The 17,944-nt window shown below is 44.7% G+C and overlaps 1 protein-coding gene across 1 annotated transcript; it reads left to right on the forward strand.

Annotated features, from left to right (window-relative positions):
- The first annotated feature begins 77 nt into the window (after positions 1-77).
- LOC124033307 (DNA replication complex GINS protein SLD5-like) lies at positions 78-3,443 on the forward strand. The gene is made up of 8 exons (XM_046345295.1): positions 78-331; positions 646-732; positions 844-957; positions 1,066-1,163; positions 1,316-1,404; positions 1,544-1,634; positions 1,964-2,068; positions 2,426-3,443. The coding sequence occupies exons 1-7, from the start codon at positions 239-241 to the stop codon at positions 2,058-2,060; spliced, it is 669 nt and encodes a 222-aa protein (XP_046201251.1). The 5' UTR covers positions 78-238; the 3' UTR covers positions 2,061-2,068; positions 2,426-3,443.
- Positions 3,444-17,944: the final 14,501 nt, after the last annotated feature.

Consider the following 17,944-nt stretch of genomic DNA (forward strand, 5'->3'; position numbering starts at 1 on the left):
TTGTTTACCGTCTCTGACTGCGCATTTTTTGCGCAAGTTTGAACCTCTACAGACGTCATCACGCACTGCTTTCGGTTGGCGCGAACTTTAACCGGAAGTGTGCGACTCTTGTTTCGGAGGAGGTTAATGAGCTGTCGATGTCATTTACAGTGTTGTCTAGATATAATGTAAAAAAATAACATTCTGCGTAGCTAGTTTAATAGGGTACCACATTTTGTGTAGGCTAAGCAAGTATAGGATGTCGGATACGTTGTCTGATGATGCCAGCGGAGGAGATGATGGCCAAGAAGATGTGATGACTCCAGCGGAGCTGATTGGGAAATTGGAAGAGGTAACGTTAGCTAGCTAGCTAATTAACCATGTTCACTAAAATACTGTAGCCAGACCGATACGTTTTGCAATGCACGGCTCCTGTCAACAAAAAAAAAACGTATTTAGCACTGCTGCTGCTCCTATGGTCCTTCTGTAGCTCAGTTGGTAGAGCATGGCGCTTGTAACGCCAGGGTAGTGGGTTCGATCCCCGGGACCACCCATACGTAGAATGTATGCACACATGACTAAGTCGCTTTGGATAAAAGCGTCTGCTAAATGGCATATATTATTATTATTATTAAAGTGGACTTTGTGTATTCCTCTGTCCCCCAGGCCTGGCTGAATGAGAGGTTCTCTCCTGAGCTTCTGGAGAACAAGTCAGAGATGGGAGAGTGTGTGATGGAGCAGCTGACTCACATGGTAAATGGTGGTGGGGTTCCTCAAATAACCGAGGAGTGCAGCAGCTGTCTCGTTAAGCAGTGAGGTACCAGTAATAACAGGACTTCTATGTTGTGTTGTCTCCATTGACAGGAGGCCAACCTGCAGCGGGTTAGGAGGGGTGATGTGAAGGCAAGTGTCCACCGCATGGAGATTGACAGGATCCGCTTTGTCCTCAGCAGCTACCTCCGCTCTCGCCTCCAAAAGGTAATGCCAACAACAACCCAGCATGATATGATCATCTTCTAGTGAGAGTGACTATAAATCAGTGCTCAGACTGACACCTTTCTCTCTGGTCCTCTGTTGCCTGTGTAGATTGAGAAGTTTTTCCCACATGTGTTGGAGAAAGAGAAGTCTCGAGTGGAGGGAGATCCTTCGTTCCTGTCTCCAGAGGAGTTTGCTTTCGCCAAAGAGTGAGAGTTATAGTGATGTGTTGTGGCTTGCAGTTACAATGACCATCCCTGGAGGAAGGTCATTGAGTTGCTTTTGATGTCATATTTACTTCTATTATTATAATAATAATATGTTTGCAACATTAGTGATGTGTTCCCTCTCTTCCATTTAGATATCTGGCCAACACAGAGACTTATCTGAAGGCTGTAGCTCTGAAACACATGCCCCCCAATCTACAGACCGTGGATATGCTGAAAGCAGGTGAGTCCTAGCGCGATGTTTAGATGAGCTATTCAAATGACTGCTTGTAAAAACTAATCAGTGGCATAATGTTCATGGACGGAAGCATTGCATTCTCTTGTCATGTGATTAATGTCAATGTCCAATGAAATGTTCCCAGTACCAGAGCCTTGTCTGGACTCCTTTGTGTTCCTACGTGTGAGGGAGAGGCAGGAAAACATCTTGGTGGAACCTGAGACAGATGACCAGAGGTACAGTATCACATGATCATTGGACTGATTGATTGGTGCTACAGCTTGGAATAGGCTTACTACCTATCTCACTTTGATGATAATGTGTCAAGAATATAAGTTTTGATTCCTGTTGTGAAGAGGAGCACATTGGAAGTTATTTTGCAGTATTCTGTAGATCCAGAAGGTGGCAGCATGTGTCTGTATATAACATGTTTTTTATTGACTGTTACTATCCTCAAGAATATTGTACAAGCTTACTCCACGGACAGTGTATTCTTATTGATTGAAATGCCCGGTCGTTTTGCTAAGAACTGCATTGAATTTTCTGGTCCAATATTTTCTTTCAGAGAGTATGTTGTGGATCTTGATGTGGATTCTCAGCATCTGATGCGGTATCGCTCTATAGCACCCCTGGTTTCAAGTGGAGCAGTACAGCTAATTTAACTGTCAAGGTACTCAATTTATAGGCCACACCGATTTCCCTCATCTTTATCCATGACACACACACTAATCCATACTATGTTTTTGAATATGTTGAAGTGTGCATGATTCAAATCCAAATCTTTCATACGACTGTTTTGTACTGTCATCATTTTTCTTTTTTTTGCCATCAACATGGTCTCTTGGGAACTAACTAAGCTGGAAATTCTCTTAGAAAGTTTTCTTGAACAGCATATTACCTGTTCAACAATGAGGCAATTTGCCAGTGAACTGCAAGAAAATCGTCACTTAGGCCGTATATTATGTTAACACGTTTGCACAGATCGGTCTCTGTAATAATATACCTACTCTATTTGGCTATGTTTTAGGAGCCTCCTGTCCTTGGTTCAGATGGGGTTATTAGTCTCCAACTGTGATGGTGGATGACCGGAGGAACACTGACTCCCTTCATTGAACATTAATTACACTGTTTGCAGTACATTGAGGAAGGAGTTATGGACATTATTTGTGGACTACCAACTCGCCAAGGACGGGGCATTAACTAGAATGTCTGCAAATATATTACTGACTTGTTGAAATGTTGCGTACCTGAGGACATATCTCTGTCACATGAAGCCTGCTTATAATTGTAATGATGATTATTGGATCACTAAGGCTACAAGTGAGAGATACCTTTGGTGTGAGGATGACACAGGAATACATGAATGGCACTTCATGATGTCTACATGTATGTAATAAGGTTGAGGGATACATGCATGTCATTGCCAAGCATACATTTGTATTTTACATGCTGTTGCTGCCTTGACCATATATGATTTAAATGCTGTGTTTGTAAACCATATCAATTGTTGATACCAAAGGAAATAAATGTGTAGATTTATGTTTAAAGACTGGTATTAAAAACTTCTTAGGGCTGAGATCCCGCTAACGGGATCGATATGACAACAGCCAGTGAAAGTGCAGGGCGCCAAATTCAAAACCACAGAAATCCCATAATTAAAATTCCTCAATCATAGAAGTATTTCACACCATTTTAAAGATAAACTTCTTTTTAATTTCACCAGTGTCCAATTTCAAATAGGCTTTACGGCGAAAGCACCACAAACGATTATGTTAGGTCAGAGCCAAGTCACAGAAAAACACAGCCATTTTTTTTCAGCCAAAGAGAGGAGTCACGAGAAAATGAATCACTAACTTTTGATCTTCATCAGATGACACTCATAGGACTTCATGTTACACAATACATATGTTTTGTTCGATAAAGTTCATATTTATTTAAAAAGATCTCTGTATACATTGGTGTGTTGTGTTCAGTAGTTCCATTTTGCAGAGAGCCAGATCAATTTACAGGAATACTCATAATAAATGATGAAAATACAAGTGTTATGCATGGACTTTTGATGTACTTCGCCTTAATGCAACTGCTGTGTCAGATTTCAAAAAAGCTTTACGAAAAAAGCAAACCATGCAATAATCTGAGTACGGCGCTCAGAGACCAAACAAGCCAAAAAGATATCTGCCATATTGTGCAGTCAACAGAAGTCAGAATTAACATTATAAATATTCACTTACCTTTGATGATCTTCATCAGAATGCACTCTCAGGAATCCCAGTTCCACAATAAATGTTTGTTTTGTTCAATAATGTCCATCATTTATGTCCAAATAGCTACTTTTGTTGGTGCATTTTGTAAACAAATCCAAACTCATGAAGCGCGTTCACTAGGAGCAGATGAAATGTCAAAAACTTCCGTTACAGTCCATAGAAACATGTCAAAGGATGTATAGAATCAATCTTTAGGATGTTTTTAACATAATTCTTCAATAATGTTCCAACCGGAGAATTCCTTTGTCTTCAGAAATGCAATGGAATGCGAGCTAACTCTCACGTGAACGAGCGTCACGAGCTTGTGGCACTCTGCCAGACTACTGACTCAAAGAGCCCTTATGAGCCCCTCCTTTACAGTAGAAGCCTCAAACAAGGTTCTAAAGACTGTTGACATCTAGTGAAAGCCTTAGGAAGTGCAACATGACCAATATCCCACTGTATTTTCAATAGGGAATGAGTTGAAAAATTACCAACCTCAGATTTCCCACTTCCTGGTTGGATTTTCTTTCTCAGGTTTTTGCCTGCCATATGAGTTCTGTTATAGTTTTAGAAACTTCAGAGTGTTTTCTATCCAAATATAATATGCATATATTAGCAACTGGGATTGAGTAGCAGGCAGTTTACTCTGGGCACCTTATTCATCCAAGCTACTCAATACTGCTCCCAGCCATAAGAAGTTAATATTTTTGACACCATGGTATTTAAGTCTAAGAAATAGGACCGTGTCCCACATTGCCCCTAATTAAGTTATGGTTAATCAGCCATAAACTGCACCAATGGTCCACAAAGACACCAGCTGTTCAGGAACACGCCTGCATCATTACATGTATTACTTTTACACACATCCAATGACCCCCCCCCCAGTGTACCTCTTTCTTTTCAAGTACATCAGTAAAAACATAGTGACCATTCATGATAAGACATACATTTTTATAGTTTAACCAATTATGCTTGAAGTATGTTGAATCATAAGTTGTCATTGTTGCTGATAATGAAGGGCTTGTGATTGAGAACTGTACTTGATGCAAGAGAATGGATTTAATAACCCCTCTTTTAGTAGTCATGGTTCTTTCCCTTATTAGGCTACATCCGGTTGAGTCAATGTCAGGTCAGGGTTGGTTCTTTATGGCTCGTTGAAAACAAACAACCCCGGGTAGTAATTGCATCAGGGTCACGGTATGGGGAATTGCAGCTCATCCTCTTCTAAATAACTAGGTCATTGAGTCATACTGTGCACGTGAGAGAGTGCATTCATTTTCGTGGGAAAATTTGCTGCATCACTTTGTTTTTCTCTGAAGCAATTCAAAAGTGAAAGCTGTACATCACATCCTTAGTTGAACTATTCACCTTTACTATATGCCATAGCTGGCGAGAATGGTTATGGCATGGTCTGAATGATTCGATCGGATTTGTGCACTTGTGTTTATATACTGAACAAAAATAAACTGAACAAAGATAAAACACAGCATGTAACAATTTCAAAGATTTTCCTTTTCATATAAAGAAAATTAGTCAATTGAAATACATTCATTAGGTCCTAATCTATGGATTTTACATGACTGGGAATACAGATATGAATGTGTTGGATCAGAAAACCAGTCACTATCTGGTGTGACCATCATTTGCCTCATGCAGAGCAACATCTTCGCATAGACTTATCTGGCTGTTTGTGGCCCGTGGAATGTTGTTACACCCATCTTCAATGGCAGTGTGAAGTTGCTGAAAATTGGCGGGAACTGGAACATGCTATCGTACATGTCGATGCAGAGCATACCAAACATGCTCAATGGGTGACATGTCTGGTGAGTTTGCAGGCCATGGAAGAACTGGGGCATTTTCAGGTTTTTAGGAATTGTGAACACATTTGTGCTTCTACATTTGCATTGCTTGCTGTTTGGTGTTTTAGGCTGGGTTTCTGTACAGCACTTTGTGACATCAGCTGATGTAAAAAAGGGCTTTATAAATACATTTGATTGATTGACTTGCGTCATGGGGCTGTGCATTATCATGCTGAAACGTGATGGCAGCGGATGAATGGCATGACAATGGGCCTCAGGATCTCGTCACGGTATCTGTGCGTTCAAATTTCCATCAATAAAATGCAATTGTGTTCGATGTCTGTAGCTTATGCCAGCGTAACCATGGGCACCATGTTGACATCAGCAAACTGCTTGCTCACACTACGCCATACATGTGGTCTGCGGTTATGTCGGCCGGTTAGACAGACTTCCAAGTCCTCTAAAACGACATTGGAGACAGTTTATGGTAGATAAATGAATGTTCCGTATTCTAGCAACATCTGGTGCCAGAATTCCTGCGCTCCCTCAAAACTTGAGACAACTGTGGCATTGTGTTGTGTGACAAAACTTCACATTTTTATTATCCCCAGCACACTGTGCACCTGTGTAATGATCATGCTGTTTAAGCATGAACTGTAGCTCAGTTGGTAGAGCATGGCGCTTGTAACGCCAGGGTAGTGGGTTCGATCCCCGGGACCACCCATACGTAGAATGTATGCACACATGACTGTAAGTCGCTTTGGATAAAAGCGTCTGCTAAATGGCATATATTATTATTATTATATTAATGATAGGCCTAACCATACTCTAGTACTGTAGATGGAAAGGCTTTCCCAAAAACCTTCTCAATTAAATGTTAACTAGCTACAAAGAAGCCTATGCCTACCTGGCAGAATGAAATCATGATAATTTGCATCGATCCAGTGGCCATTTGTTTGGCAAACTCCATCTCGTGCTACAGAAACACCTCTAACCAAGCAACAGTGCTAGGTGCCTGTGCACTTAATAACTACACAAAACAAATTCCCAGTGGTCTCCTGATGTGGTTTAAGCATTGTTATGGACTTACAACATCCAATTTTGTTGTTGTACTATCAACAAAGTATGACTTCGAGCAGAAACCTGAGGTAAAAAAAGGAACAAATCAGAAGCTTGTGAATTTCTGACGCAGTTGACAGCCTTATTTATCTGTTTCAATAGTAGACCTACTAAACTTGGCAAAAAAAGAAAAGTCCTCTCATTGCTGAAAATAAACGCAGTCGACAAACTTAACGTGTAAATATTTGTAGGAACATAAGATTCAACAACTGAGAAACAAACTGAACAAGTTCCAGACATGTGACTTAACAGAAATGGAATAATGTGTCCCTGAAGAAATGGGATTTGCCTGTTCTTGCTGTGAGATGTTACCCCACACTTCCACCAAGGCACCTGCAGGTTCCCTGGACATTTCTAGGGGGGCATGGCCCTAGCCCTCACCCTCCGATCCAACAGGTCCCAGATGTGCTCAATAGGATTGAGATTGCAGGCTCTTCGCTGGCAATGGCAGAACACTGACATTCCTGTCTTGCAGGAAATCACTCACAGAACGAGCAGTGTGGCATTGTAATGCTGGAGGGTCATGTCAGGATGAGCCTGCAGCAAGGGTACCACGTGAGGGAGGAGGATGTCTTCCCTGTAATGCACAGCATTGAGTTTAACGCACAGCGTTGAGCCTGCAGTGACAACAAGCTCAGTCCAATGATGCTGTGACACACCTCCCCAGACCATGATGGACCTCCAAATTGATCCCACTCCAGAGTACAGGCCTCAGTGTAGCGCTCAAGAGGTGCGACCCAGGGATGTGTGTGCTTTGGGGACCTTTAACAATGTGACTGGCAGAATGGGTGTTGTATGTCAAATATATCACTAGTCACTTTAAACTATGCCACTTTGTTTACATACCCTACATTACTCATCTCATATGTATATACTGTACTCGATACCATCTACTGCATCTTGCCTATGCTGTTCTGTACCATCACTCATTCATATCTTTATGTACATATTCTTTATCCCTTTACACTTGTGTGTATAAGGTAGTAGTTTTGGAATTGTTAGGTTAAATTACTCGTTGGTTATTACTGCATTGTCGGAACTAGAAGCACAAGCATTTCGCTACACTCGCATTAACATCTGCTAACCATGTGTATGTGACAAATACATTTGATTTGATGTGGAGGAGGAGGGCTGCAGTAGGCATCTCAGATAGGGGGGAGTTATGCCTTAATAGTTTTTTTTCTTCTTCAAAATAAGCATCAACTAGTAGGTCTGGTTGATACACCCAGACCCACTTGTGGTCAGGTATACAGAGATTACCAATTTACAGAGGAGTATAGAGTGCAGTGATGTGTCCTATAAGGAGCATTGGTGGCAAATCTGATGGCCAAATGGTAAAGAACATCTAGCTGCTCAAGAGCACCTTTACCTTCCGATCTATAAATTACATTTCCATAATCTAGCATGGGTAAGATGGTCATCTGATTCAGGGTTTGTTTGGCAGCTGGGGTGAAAGAGGAGCGATTACAATAGAGGAAACCAAGTCTAGATTAACCTTAGCATGAATAGAATGACAGTGTACCGTCTAGCCATACTCCCAGGTACTTGTATGAGGTGGCTACCACAAACTCTAAACCCCTCAGGGGTAGTAATCACACTGATGGGCAGAGGGTTAATTATTCTTACCGAACCACAAGATCTTTGTTTTGGAAGTGTTCAGAACAGGGTTAAGAGCAGCGAAAGCTTGTTCGACACCAAGAAAGCTTTGTTGTAGTCATTTAACACAACATCTGGGGAGGAGCCAGCTGAGTATAAGACTATCATCTGCATATAAATGGATGAGAGAGCTTCCTACTGCCTGAGCAATGTTGTTGACGTAAATTGAGAAGAGCGTAGGGCCTAAGATTGAGCCTTGTGGTACTCCGTGGGTTTCAGGCAGTGGCTGAGACAGCAGATGTTCTGACTTTATACGCTGCACTCTTTGAGAGAGAGAGAGTTAGCAAAATTAGAGCAAAATTAATTTATACTAAATTAATTAGTATACTCACTTCTCCAGGCACCACTACATCACTGGGTCGAAGTCCAGGTGCGGCCCAAAGAAATGGGGTGTTGTCCAGCATTTCTGTGTGGTAATAAGGCATTTTAGCACAGGATATTTTTCATGCTTATTGTATTTTTCTTTCATGTAATTGGGAGAACCAGGAATAGACGATTGGAGAAAGTTTAGCCTATACACATCTCCTTTAACATTCAATCATCTTTATAGTGCAGTGTAGTTGCACTACACACAGAGTACAAAACATTAGAAACAACATCCTAATAATGAGTTGCACTCCCCTTTTCTCTTAGAACAGCCTCAATTCTTCGAGGCGTGGACTCTACAAGGTGCCGAAAGCTGGCCCTTGTTGACTCCAATTCTTCCCACAGTTGTGTCAAGTTGGCTGGATGACCTTTGGGTGGAGGACCATTTGTGATACTGTCATGTTTGTCATTTATTATCATGTCTTGTCCCTGTGCTCCCCATGCTATTCGTTTCCCTCTGCTGGTCTTATTTGGTTCTTTCCCTCCTTCTATCCCTCTCTCTCCCCCTCCCTCTCTCACTCTCTCGCTCTCTCTTCTCTCTATCGTTCCGTTCCTGCTCCCAGCTGTTCCTATTCCCCTAATCATCATTTAGTCTTCCCACACCTGTTCCCGATCCTTTCCCCTGATTAGAGTCCCTATTTATTCCTTTGTGATCCGTTCCTGTCCCGTCGGTTCCTTGTATTGTATTCACCATGCTGTGATTGCGTTTCGCCCTGTCCTGTCGTGTTTTTGCTGTGATTGTGTATCGCCCTGTCCTGTCGTGTTTTTTTGCCTTCATCAGATGCTGCGTGTGAGCAGGTGTCTCTGTCGACTACGGCCTGCGCCTACCCGGCGACCTGCAGTCTGTGGCCGCTTCTCCAGTTATTTCCCCTCTACAAGTCTAGAGGATTTCTGTTATTCCCTGTTTGGACTAAAATAAACTCTGTTTCTGTTAAGTCGCTTTTGGGTCCTCTTTCACCCGCATGACAGAAGGAACCGACCAAGGAATGGACCCAGCGACTTCAGACGCTCGTTACACTGCCGTCGAGATCCAAGGAGCCATGCTCGGCAGACACGAGCAGGAATTGTCCGCTGCTCGCCATGCCGTGGAGAACCTGGCCGCTCAGGTTTCCGACCTCTCTGGACAGTTCCAGAGTCTACGTCTCGTGCCACCTGTTACTTCCTGGCCTGCCGAGCCTCCAGAACCTAGGGTTAATAACCCACCTTGCTACTCCGGGCAGCCCACCGAGTGCCGCTCCTTTCTCACGCAGTGTGAGATTGTGTTCTCTCTCCAACCCAACACATACTCTAGAGAGAGAGCTCGGGTTGCTTACGTCATTTCACTCCTTACTGGCCGGGCTCGAGAATGGGGCACAGCTATCTGGGAGGCAAGGGCTGATTGCTCTAACAAATTCCAGAACTTTAAAGAGGAGATGATTCGGGTTTTTGACCGTTCAGTTTTTGGTGGGGAGGCTTCTAGGGCCCTGGCTTCCTTATGCCAAGGTGAACGGTCCATAACGGATTATTCCATTGAGTTTCGCACTCTTGCTGCCTCTAGTGAGTGGAACGAGCCGGCGCTGCTCGCTCGTTTTCTGGAGGGACTCCACGCAGTGGTTAAGGATGAGATTCTCTCCCGGGAGGTTCCTTCAGATGTGGACTCTTTGATTGCTCTCGCCATCCGCATAGAACGACGGGTAGATCTTCGTCACCGGGCTCGTGGAAGAGAGCTCGCATCAACGGTGTTTCCCTGCTCCGCATCGCAACCATCTCCCTCCTCTGGCTTTGAGACTGAGCCCATGCAGCTGGGAGGGATTCGCATCTCGAATAAGGAGAGGGAACGGAGGATCACCAACCGCCTGTGCCTCTATTGCGGAGTTGCTGGACATTTTGTTAATTCATGTCCAGTAAAAGCCAGAGCTCATCTGTAAGCGGAGGGCTACAGGTGAGCGCAACTACTCAAGTCTCTCCATCAAGGTCCTGTACTACTTTGTCGGTCCACCTACGCTGGACCGGTTCGGGTGCTACATGTAGTGCCTTGATAGACTCTGGGGCTGAGGGTTGTTTCATGGACGAAGCATGGGTTCGGAAACATGACATTCCTTTCAGAGAGTTAGATAAGCCTACGCCCATGTTCGCCTTAGATGGTAGTCATCTTCCCAGTATCAGATTTGAGACACTACCTTTAACCCTCACAGTATCTGGTAACCACAGTGAGACTATTTCTTTTTTGATTTTCCGTTCACCGTTTACACCTGTTGTTTTGGGTCATCCCTGGCTAGTATGTCATAATCCTTCTATTAATTGGTCTAGTAATTCTATCCTATCCTGGAACGTTTCTTGTCATGTGAAGTGTTTAATGTCTGCCATCCCTCCCGTTTCTTCTGTCCCTACTTCTCAGGAGGAACCTGGCGATTTGACAGGAGTGCCGGAGGAATATCATGATCTGCGCACGGTCTTCAGTCGGTCCCGAGCCAACTCCCTTCCTCCTCACCGGTCGTATGATTGTAGTATTGATCTCCTTCCGGGGACCACTCCTCCTCGAGGTAGACTATACTCTCTGTCGGCTCCCGAACGTAAGGCTCTCGAGGATTATTTGTCTGTGTCTCTTGACGCCGGTACCATAGTGCCTTCTTCTTCTCCGGCCGGGGCGGGGTTCTTTTTTGTTAAGAAGAAGGACGGTACTTTGCGCCCCTGCGTGGATTATCGAGGGCTGAATGACATAACGGTTAAGAATAGTTATCCGCTTCCCCTTATGTCATCAGCCTTCGAGATTCTGCAGGGAGCCAGGTGCTTTACTAAGTTGGACCTTCGTAACGCTTACCATCTCGTGCGCATCAGAGAGGGGGACGAGTGGAAAACGGCGTTTAACACTCCGTTAGGGCATTTTGAGTACCGGGTTCTGCCGTTCGGTCTCGCCAATGCGCCAGCTGTTTTTCAGGCATTAGTTAATGATGTTCTGAGAGACATGCTGAACATTTTTGTTTTTGTCTATCTTGACGATATCCTGATTTTTTCTCCGTCACTCGAGATTCATGTTCAGCACGTTCGACGTGTTCTACAGCGCCTTTTAGAGAATTGTCTCTACGTAAAGGCTGAGAAGTGCTCTTTTCATGTCTCCTCCGTTACTTTTCTCGGTTCCGTTATTTCCGCTGAAGGCATTCAGATGGATTCCGCTAAGGTCCAAGCTGTCAGTGATTGGCCCGTTCCAAGGTCACGTGTCGAGTTGCAGCGCTTTTTAGGTTTCGCTAATTTCTATCGGCGTTTCATTCGTAATTTCGGTCAAGTTGCTGCCCCTCTCACAGCTCTTACTTCTGTCAAGACGTGTTTTAAGTGGTCCGGTTCCGCCCAGGGAGCTTTTGATCTTCTAAAAGAACGTTTTACGTCCGCTCCTATCCTCGTTACTCCTGACGTCACTAGACAATTCATTGTCGAGGTTGACGCTTCAGAGGTAGGCGTGGGAGCCATTCTATCCCAGCGCTTCCAGTCTGACGATAAGGTTCATCCTTGCGCTTATTTTTCTCATCGCCTGTCGCCATCTGAGCGCAACTATGATGTGGGTAACCGTGAACTGCTCGCCATCCGCTTAGCCCTAGGCGAATGGCGACAGTGGTTGGAGGGGGCGACCGTTCCTTTTGTCGTTTGGACAGACCATAAGAACCTTGAGTACATCCGTTCTGCCAAACGACTTAATGCCCGTCAAGCTCGTTGGGCGTTGTTTTTCGCTCGTTTCGAGTTTGTGATTTCTTACCGTCCGGGTAGCAAGAACACCAAGCCTGATGCCTTATCCCGTCTGTTTAGTTCTTCTGTGGCTTCTACTGATCCCGAGGGGATTCTTCCTTATGGGCGTGTTGTCGGGTTAACAGTCTGGGGAATTGAAAGACAGGTTAAGCAAGCACTCACGCACACTGCGTCGCCGCGCGCTTGTCCTAGTAACCTCCTTTTCGTTCCTGTTTCCACTCGTCTGGCTGTTCTTCAGTGGGCTCACTCTGCCAAGTTAGCTGGTCATCCCGGTGTTCGAGGCACTCTTGCGTCTATTCGCCAGCGCTTTTGGTGGCCGACTCAGGAGCGTGACACGCGCCGTTTCGTGGCTGCTTGTTCGGACTGCGCGCAGACTAAGTCGGGTAACTCTCCTCCTGCCGGTCGTCTCAGACCGCTCCCCATTCCTTCTCGACCATGGTCTCACATTGCCTTAGACTTCATTACCGGTCTGCCTTTGTCTGCGGGGAAGACTGTGATTCTGACGGTTGTCGATAGGTTCTCTAAGGCGGCACATTTCATTCCCCTCGCTAAACTTCCTTCCGCTAAGGAGACGGCACAAATCATTATTGAGAATGTATTCAGAATTCATGGCCTCCCGTTAGACGCCGTTTCAGACAGAGGCCCGCAATTCACGTCACAGTTTTGGAGGGAGTTCTGTCGTTTGATTGGTGCGTCCGTCAGTCTCTCTTCCGGGTTTCATCCCCAGTCTAACGGTCAAGCAGAGAGGGCCAATCAGACGATTGGTCGCATACTACGCAGCCTTTCTTTCAGAAACCCTGCGTCTTGGGCAGAACAGCTCCCTGGGCAGAATACGCTCACAATTCGCTTCCTTCGTCTGCTACCGGGTTATCTCCGTTTCAGAGTAGTCTGGGTTACCAGCCTCCTCTGTTCTCATCCCAGCTTGCCGAGTCCAGCGTTCCCTCCGCTCAAGCGTTTGTCCAACGTTGTGAGCGCACCTGGAGGAGGGTGAGGTCTGCACTTTGCCGTTACAGGGCACAGACGGTGAGAGCCGCCAATAAACGCAGGATTAAGAGTCCAAGGTATTGTTGCGGCCAGAGAGTGTGGCTTTCCACTCGCAACCTTCCTCTTACGACAGCTTCTCGTAAGTTGACTCCGCGGTTCATTGGTCCGTTCCGTGTCTCCCAGGTCGTCAATCCTGTCGCTGTGCGACTGCTTCTTCCGCGACATCTTCGTCGCGTCCATCCTGTCTTCCATGTCTCCTGTGTTAAGCCCTTTCTTCGCACCCCCGTTCGTCTTCCCTCCCCCTCCCGTCCTTGTCGAGAGCGCACCTATTTACAAGGTACATAAGATCATGGACATGCGTTCTCGGGACGGGGTCACCAATACCTAGTGGATTGGGAGGGTTACGGTCCTGAGGAGAGGAGTTGGGTTCCGTCTCGGGACGTGCTGGACCGTTCACTCATCGATGATTTCCTCCGTTGCCGCCAGGATTCCTCCTCGAGTGCGCCAGGAGGCGCTCGGTGAGTGGGGGGTACTGTCATGTTTGTCATTTATTATCATGTCTTGTCCCTGTGCTCCCCATGCTATTCGTTTCCCTCTGCTGGTCTTATTTGGTTCTTTCCCTCCTTCTATCCCTCTCTCTCCCCCTCCCCTCTCTCACTCTCTCGCTCTCTCTTCTCTCTATCGTTCCGTTCCTGCTCCCAGCTGTTCCTATTCCCCTAATCATCATTTAGTCTTCCCACACCTGTTCCCGATCCTTTCCCCTGATTAGAGTCCCTATTTATTCCTTTGTGATCCGTTCCTGTCCCGTCGGTTCCTTGTATTGTATTCACCATGCTGTGATTGCGTTTCGCCCTGTCCTGTCGTGTTTTTGCTGTGATTGTGTATCGCCCTGTCCTGTCGTGTTTTTTTGCCTTCATCAGATGCTGCGTGTGAGCAGGTGTCTCTGTCGACTACGGCCTGCGCCTACCCGAAGCGACCTGCAGTCTGTGGCCGCTTCTCCAGTTATTTCCCCTCTACAAGTCTAGAGGATTTCTGTTATTCCCTGTTTGGACTAAAATAAACTCTGTTTCTGTTAAGTCGCTTTTGGGTCCTCTTTCACCCGCATGACAGATACACACGGGAAACTGTTCAGCGTGGAAAAACCCAGCAGCGTTGCAGTTCTTAAGCCTTTTGTCTTGCCCATTTACACTCTGAATGATAAATAATGTCATCAAGACATACTGATCCTTCTGTAACCTGATCCTCCTCTTCATCTACACTGATTGAAGTGGACTCAACAGGTGACATCAATAAGGGATCATAGCTTTCACCTGGATTTACCTGTTCAGTCTATGTCATGGAAAGAGCAGGTGTTCCTAATGTTTTGTACACTCAGTGTAGTTCACCACTGATAGCATTTGCATTCATACTTTGTTTCCCAGTCAATAACAGATCTAGAACAGTACCCTGTGGATAGTAGAACACTAGTATGTTATGAACGTGCAGTAAATTAGAAAAACATACAATATTATCTCGTCAACATATTGTTGTCTGTTGAACAGAGAAACTGTAGGTGACCTAGTTATCTTTGACATGTAAATATATTCTGAAAATCAGGTGTGGAAAGTGTTATGTGACATGATATGTCTCTGCAGGTCCCTGCTGACTACTGGCATCCTAGAGGAGGAGGGACTGGGGGGGATAGTTAGTCTGGAGAGTTCACTGGCAGAGGAAAGCTTGGACCTGGGCCCAGGTCTTGGTGGAACCATGGGTAGATCACCATGGCCAGGAGTAGAGGCCAGGATTATTGGAATTGTTTCCACAATATCAGTGAATTTCTGAAAGCTGCTCGAGCTTCAACACCACATCAGCAACAATCGATATCTCTCTGCAGCCTCATAACCGACTGACTTTTATTCATGACTCATAGTCTGTGCTTGACCATTTTTGTATTTGTATGCTTTTATGTGTTTTTATTGTTAGGTTTTGGGCTGAGTAATGACTCCTATGACTTGTTCCAATTTAGGTCTGAATAGAAAAGGTGATTGGTGTTAATAACGTCCAGTGTTATGAATAGTAGTAAGGACCAAATTCAGTGACTCCTCACACAAAATAAAATGTGTCCATTATTGACAGGCCTAGAGTGCTACCATGTAGAAATTGTAGGCTACCACTATTGGCTAAGAATGATGAGCAAGGTTAACTTCATTGGTCAGGAGAGTAGGGAAGGCGGGATACACCAGATATCATGATAATTAAGGAGGTATATAAACGCAGACACTACTGATACTAGGCGCGTACTAGTTCAGCACCAGTAAATAGAGAAGAAAAAGATAACAACAACAGGATGATTTCAACTTTTTCGAATAAACTGTAAGTTAGTGTTTTTATGTTGATTGTTGCAATTACTGGTCAAATGTTCTTTTGATAGGGAGACAAGTATTGTTGTAACTCACCATATAGAGGTCCAAGGCTGTTCCATAAAACAGTTTTTCTAATTGCATTGTAGTCTTGACATACTGTATGTGTTAGCAAATACTAGAACCGATATGTCCATGCAGATCAATGTCTTAGGCAATGTATCTCTGAGACTCAATGCAGTGTTTACCCTATTTTCAAGAGTGTCCTTCAAGCTGAAGTCTATGCCTTTATGATCTTCTTACTACAGAAGATATCCCCAAACAACAGATGATGGCCTGTACAACGTAAGAATGGTTATATGATCATGATGCATCTGATTTATCAGTAAGCTGTAGAAGATTGTTCTTTGCTTATTGACCTTCATCTTTATCCTTCAAAGGGTATTACAGATGTTGGGTCCTCTGGACATGGCCGTAAGGCTGTGCTGGAGCCAGTGTCCACCACTGTGCCAGCTGTTCTGTGCATCCTCTCTGAGACCCTGCATCAGAACCCCCGTGCCAGGGCAGCTCTCCCAGAGCAGGCTAAGTCCTACAGCACTTACCCCAGACAGACATGTGCCTCTGAATGAGAGTGCTGAGGATGAAGTCAAGGCTAAGAGAAAGCATGTGATTTTCAGGTTTGTCCCTAACTGCAGCCAACATATACTATTAAATGGTGGAGTGGATGTACCCACGGTCATCACGCCCAGAGAGGTGGCGCAACACGACAGAGGATGGTTCTAGCTGCACTGTCAGCAAATCTATTGAGGAGAGCAGGCTGCGACTGGGCTTCCCACAGCCCTCTGCAGACTTCCAGTGTTTCCGTGCCAGGTTTGAGGGAGGGCATGGTTCTCCTGGGGAACTGCAGTGTGAAGAACCAGACCTTCCAGAAGGCTGTGTGAATCCACATCACCTTTGACTCTCAGCACAGCCAACAAGATGTGCCCTGTGCTTTCCTGAAAGAGCGCTATGGTGGATCTGACACAGACATCTTTGAATTTGACATCACCCTGCCCATGCTCGATGAGAAGATTCAATTCTTTGTTTTATCTACCTGATGAGTACAGCACCCCATTCTGGGACAATAGCAATGGACAGACAAGCCTGGGGCATAACGCTGCGGGGCATAATCTGGACAACAGAAAGACTGCACTAAGCTACACTGAACTTCACCGTAACATTTTATGCTTCGACCCTCATCTTCACTAAGTTCATCTGAGGTGAACTGTAATATGCTAAAATGTCAGCTAAAATAAACTATTGTTCTGTTTTTCATATTTTCCATTGCTTGCACTGCTTGCTCTGTAAATTGCATTCTGGAAGAAGAGTCAGTAGGATAGAATAGTCATTAGGAAATTGAAGATGGGTCTGGTTATTCAGTTTCAAACATGCTCACCGAAAGCTACAATTATTTGTAATATTTACAATATGGCTGGAGGGAAAGCCTGAGATTCTCTACAGTCTTCTATAATTCTGTCAGTGTGCAGTGCACTACCTCTCTGACCAAGTGTTAAGTAGCAGTGTTGAGTAACTGCTAGGTTTTAACCAAGAAATAGTGCCTCATAAACACTTACGGTTGTCTGACTGCTAATATCAGTGTCCATGTGACTGCTGTAGACAGGATATCCCAGAAATCTTTGATATCCTGAGTACATCATGGAATACTGAAGTGAAAAAATTATACTGAACAAAAATATAAACGCAACATGTAAAGTGTTGGTCCAATGTTTCATGAAGGGAAATAAAAGTTCTCAGAAATTAGTTTACGTCACTGTTAGTGAGCATTTCTCCTTTGCCAAGATAATCCATCCACCTGACAGGTGAGGCATATCAAGAAGCTGATTAAACAGCGTGCTCATTATTACACAGGTGCACCTTGTGCTGGGGACAATAAAAGGCCACTCTAAAATGTGCAGTTTTGTCACATAACACAATGCCACAGATGTCTCAAGTTTTCAGGGAGTGTGCAATTGGTATGCTGACTGCAGGAATGTCCACCAGAGATGTTGCCAGAGAAGTAAATGTTCATTTCTCTACCATAAACCACCTCCAAAGTCATTTTAGAGAATTTGGCATTACGTCCAATCGGCCTCAGAACTGCAGTCCACATGTAACCACGCCAGCACAGGACCTCCACATCCAGCTTCTTCACCTGCGGATCGTTTGAGACCAGCCACCCTGACAGCTGATGAAATGAGAGGAATATTTATATCTGTAATAAAGCCCTTTTGTGGGGAAAAACTAATTCTGATTGGCTGGGCCTGGCTCCCCAGTAGGTAGG

This window comes from Oncorhynchus gorbuscha, linkage group LG04, assembly GCF_021184085.1.
Source record: "Oncorhynchus gorbuscha isolate QuinsamMale2020 ecotype Even-year linkage group LG04, OgorEven_v1.0, whole genome shotgun sequence".
NCBI classification, from domain to species: domain Eukaryota; kingdom Metazoa; phylum Chordata; class Actinopteri; order Salmoniformes; family Salmonidae; genus Oncorhynchus; species Oncorhynchus gorbuscha.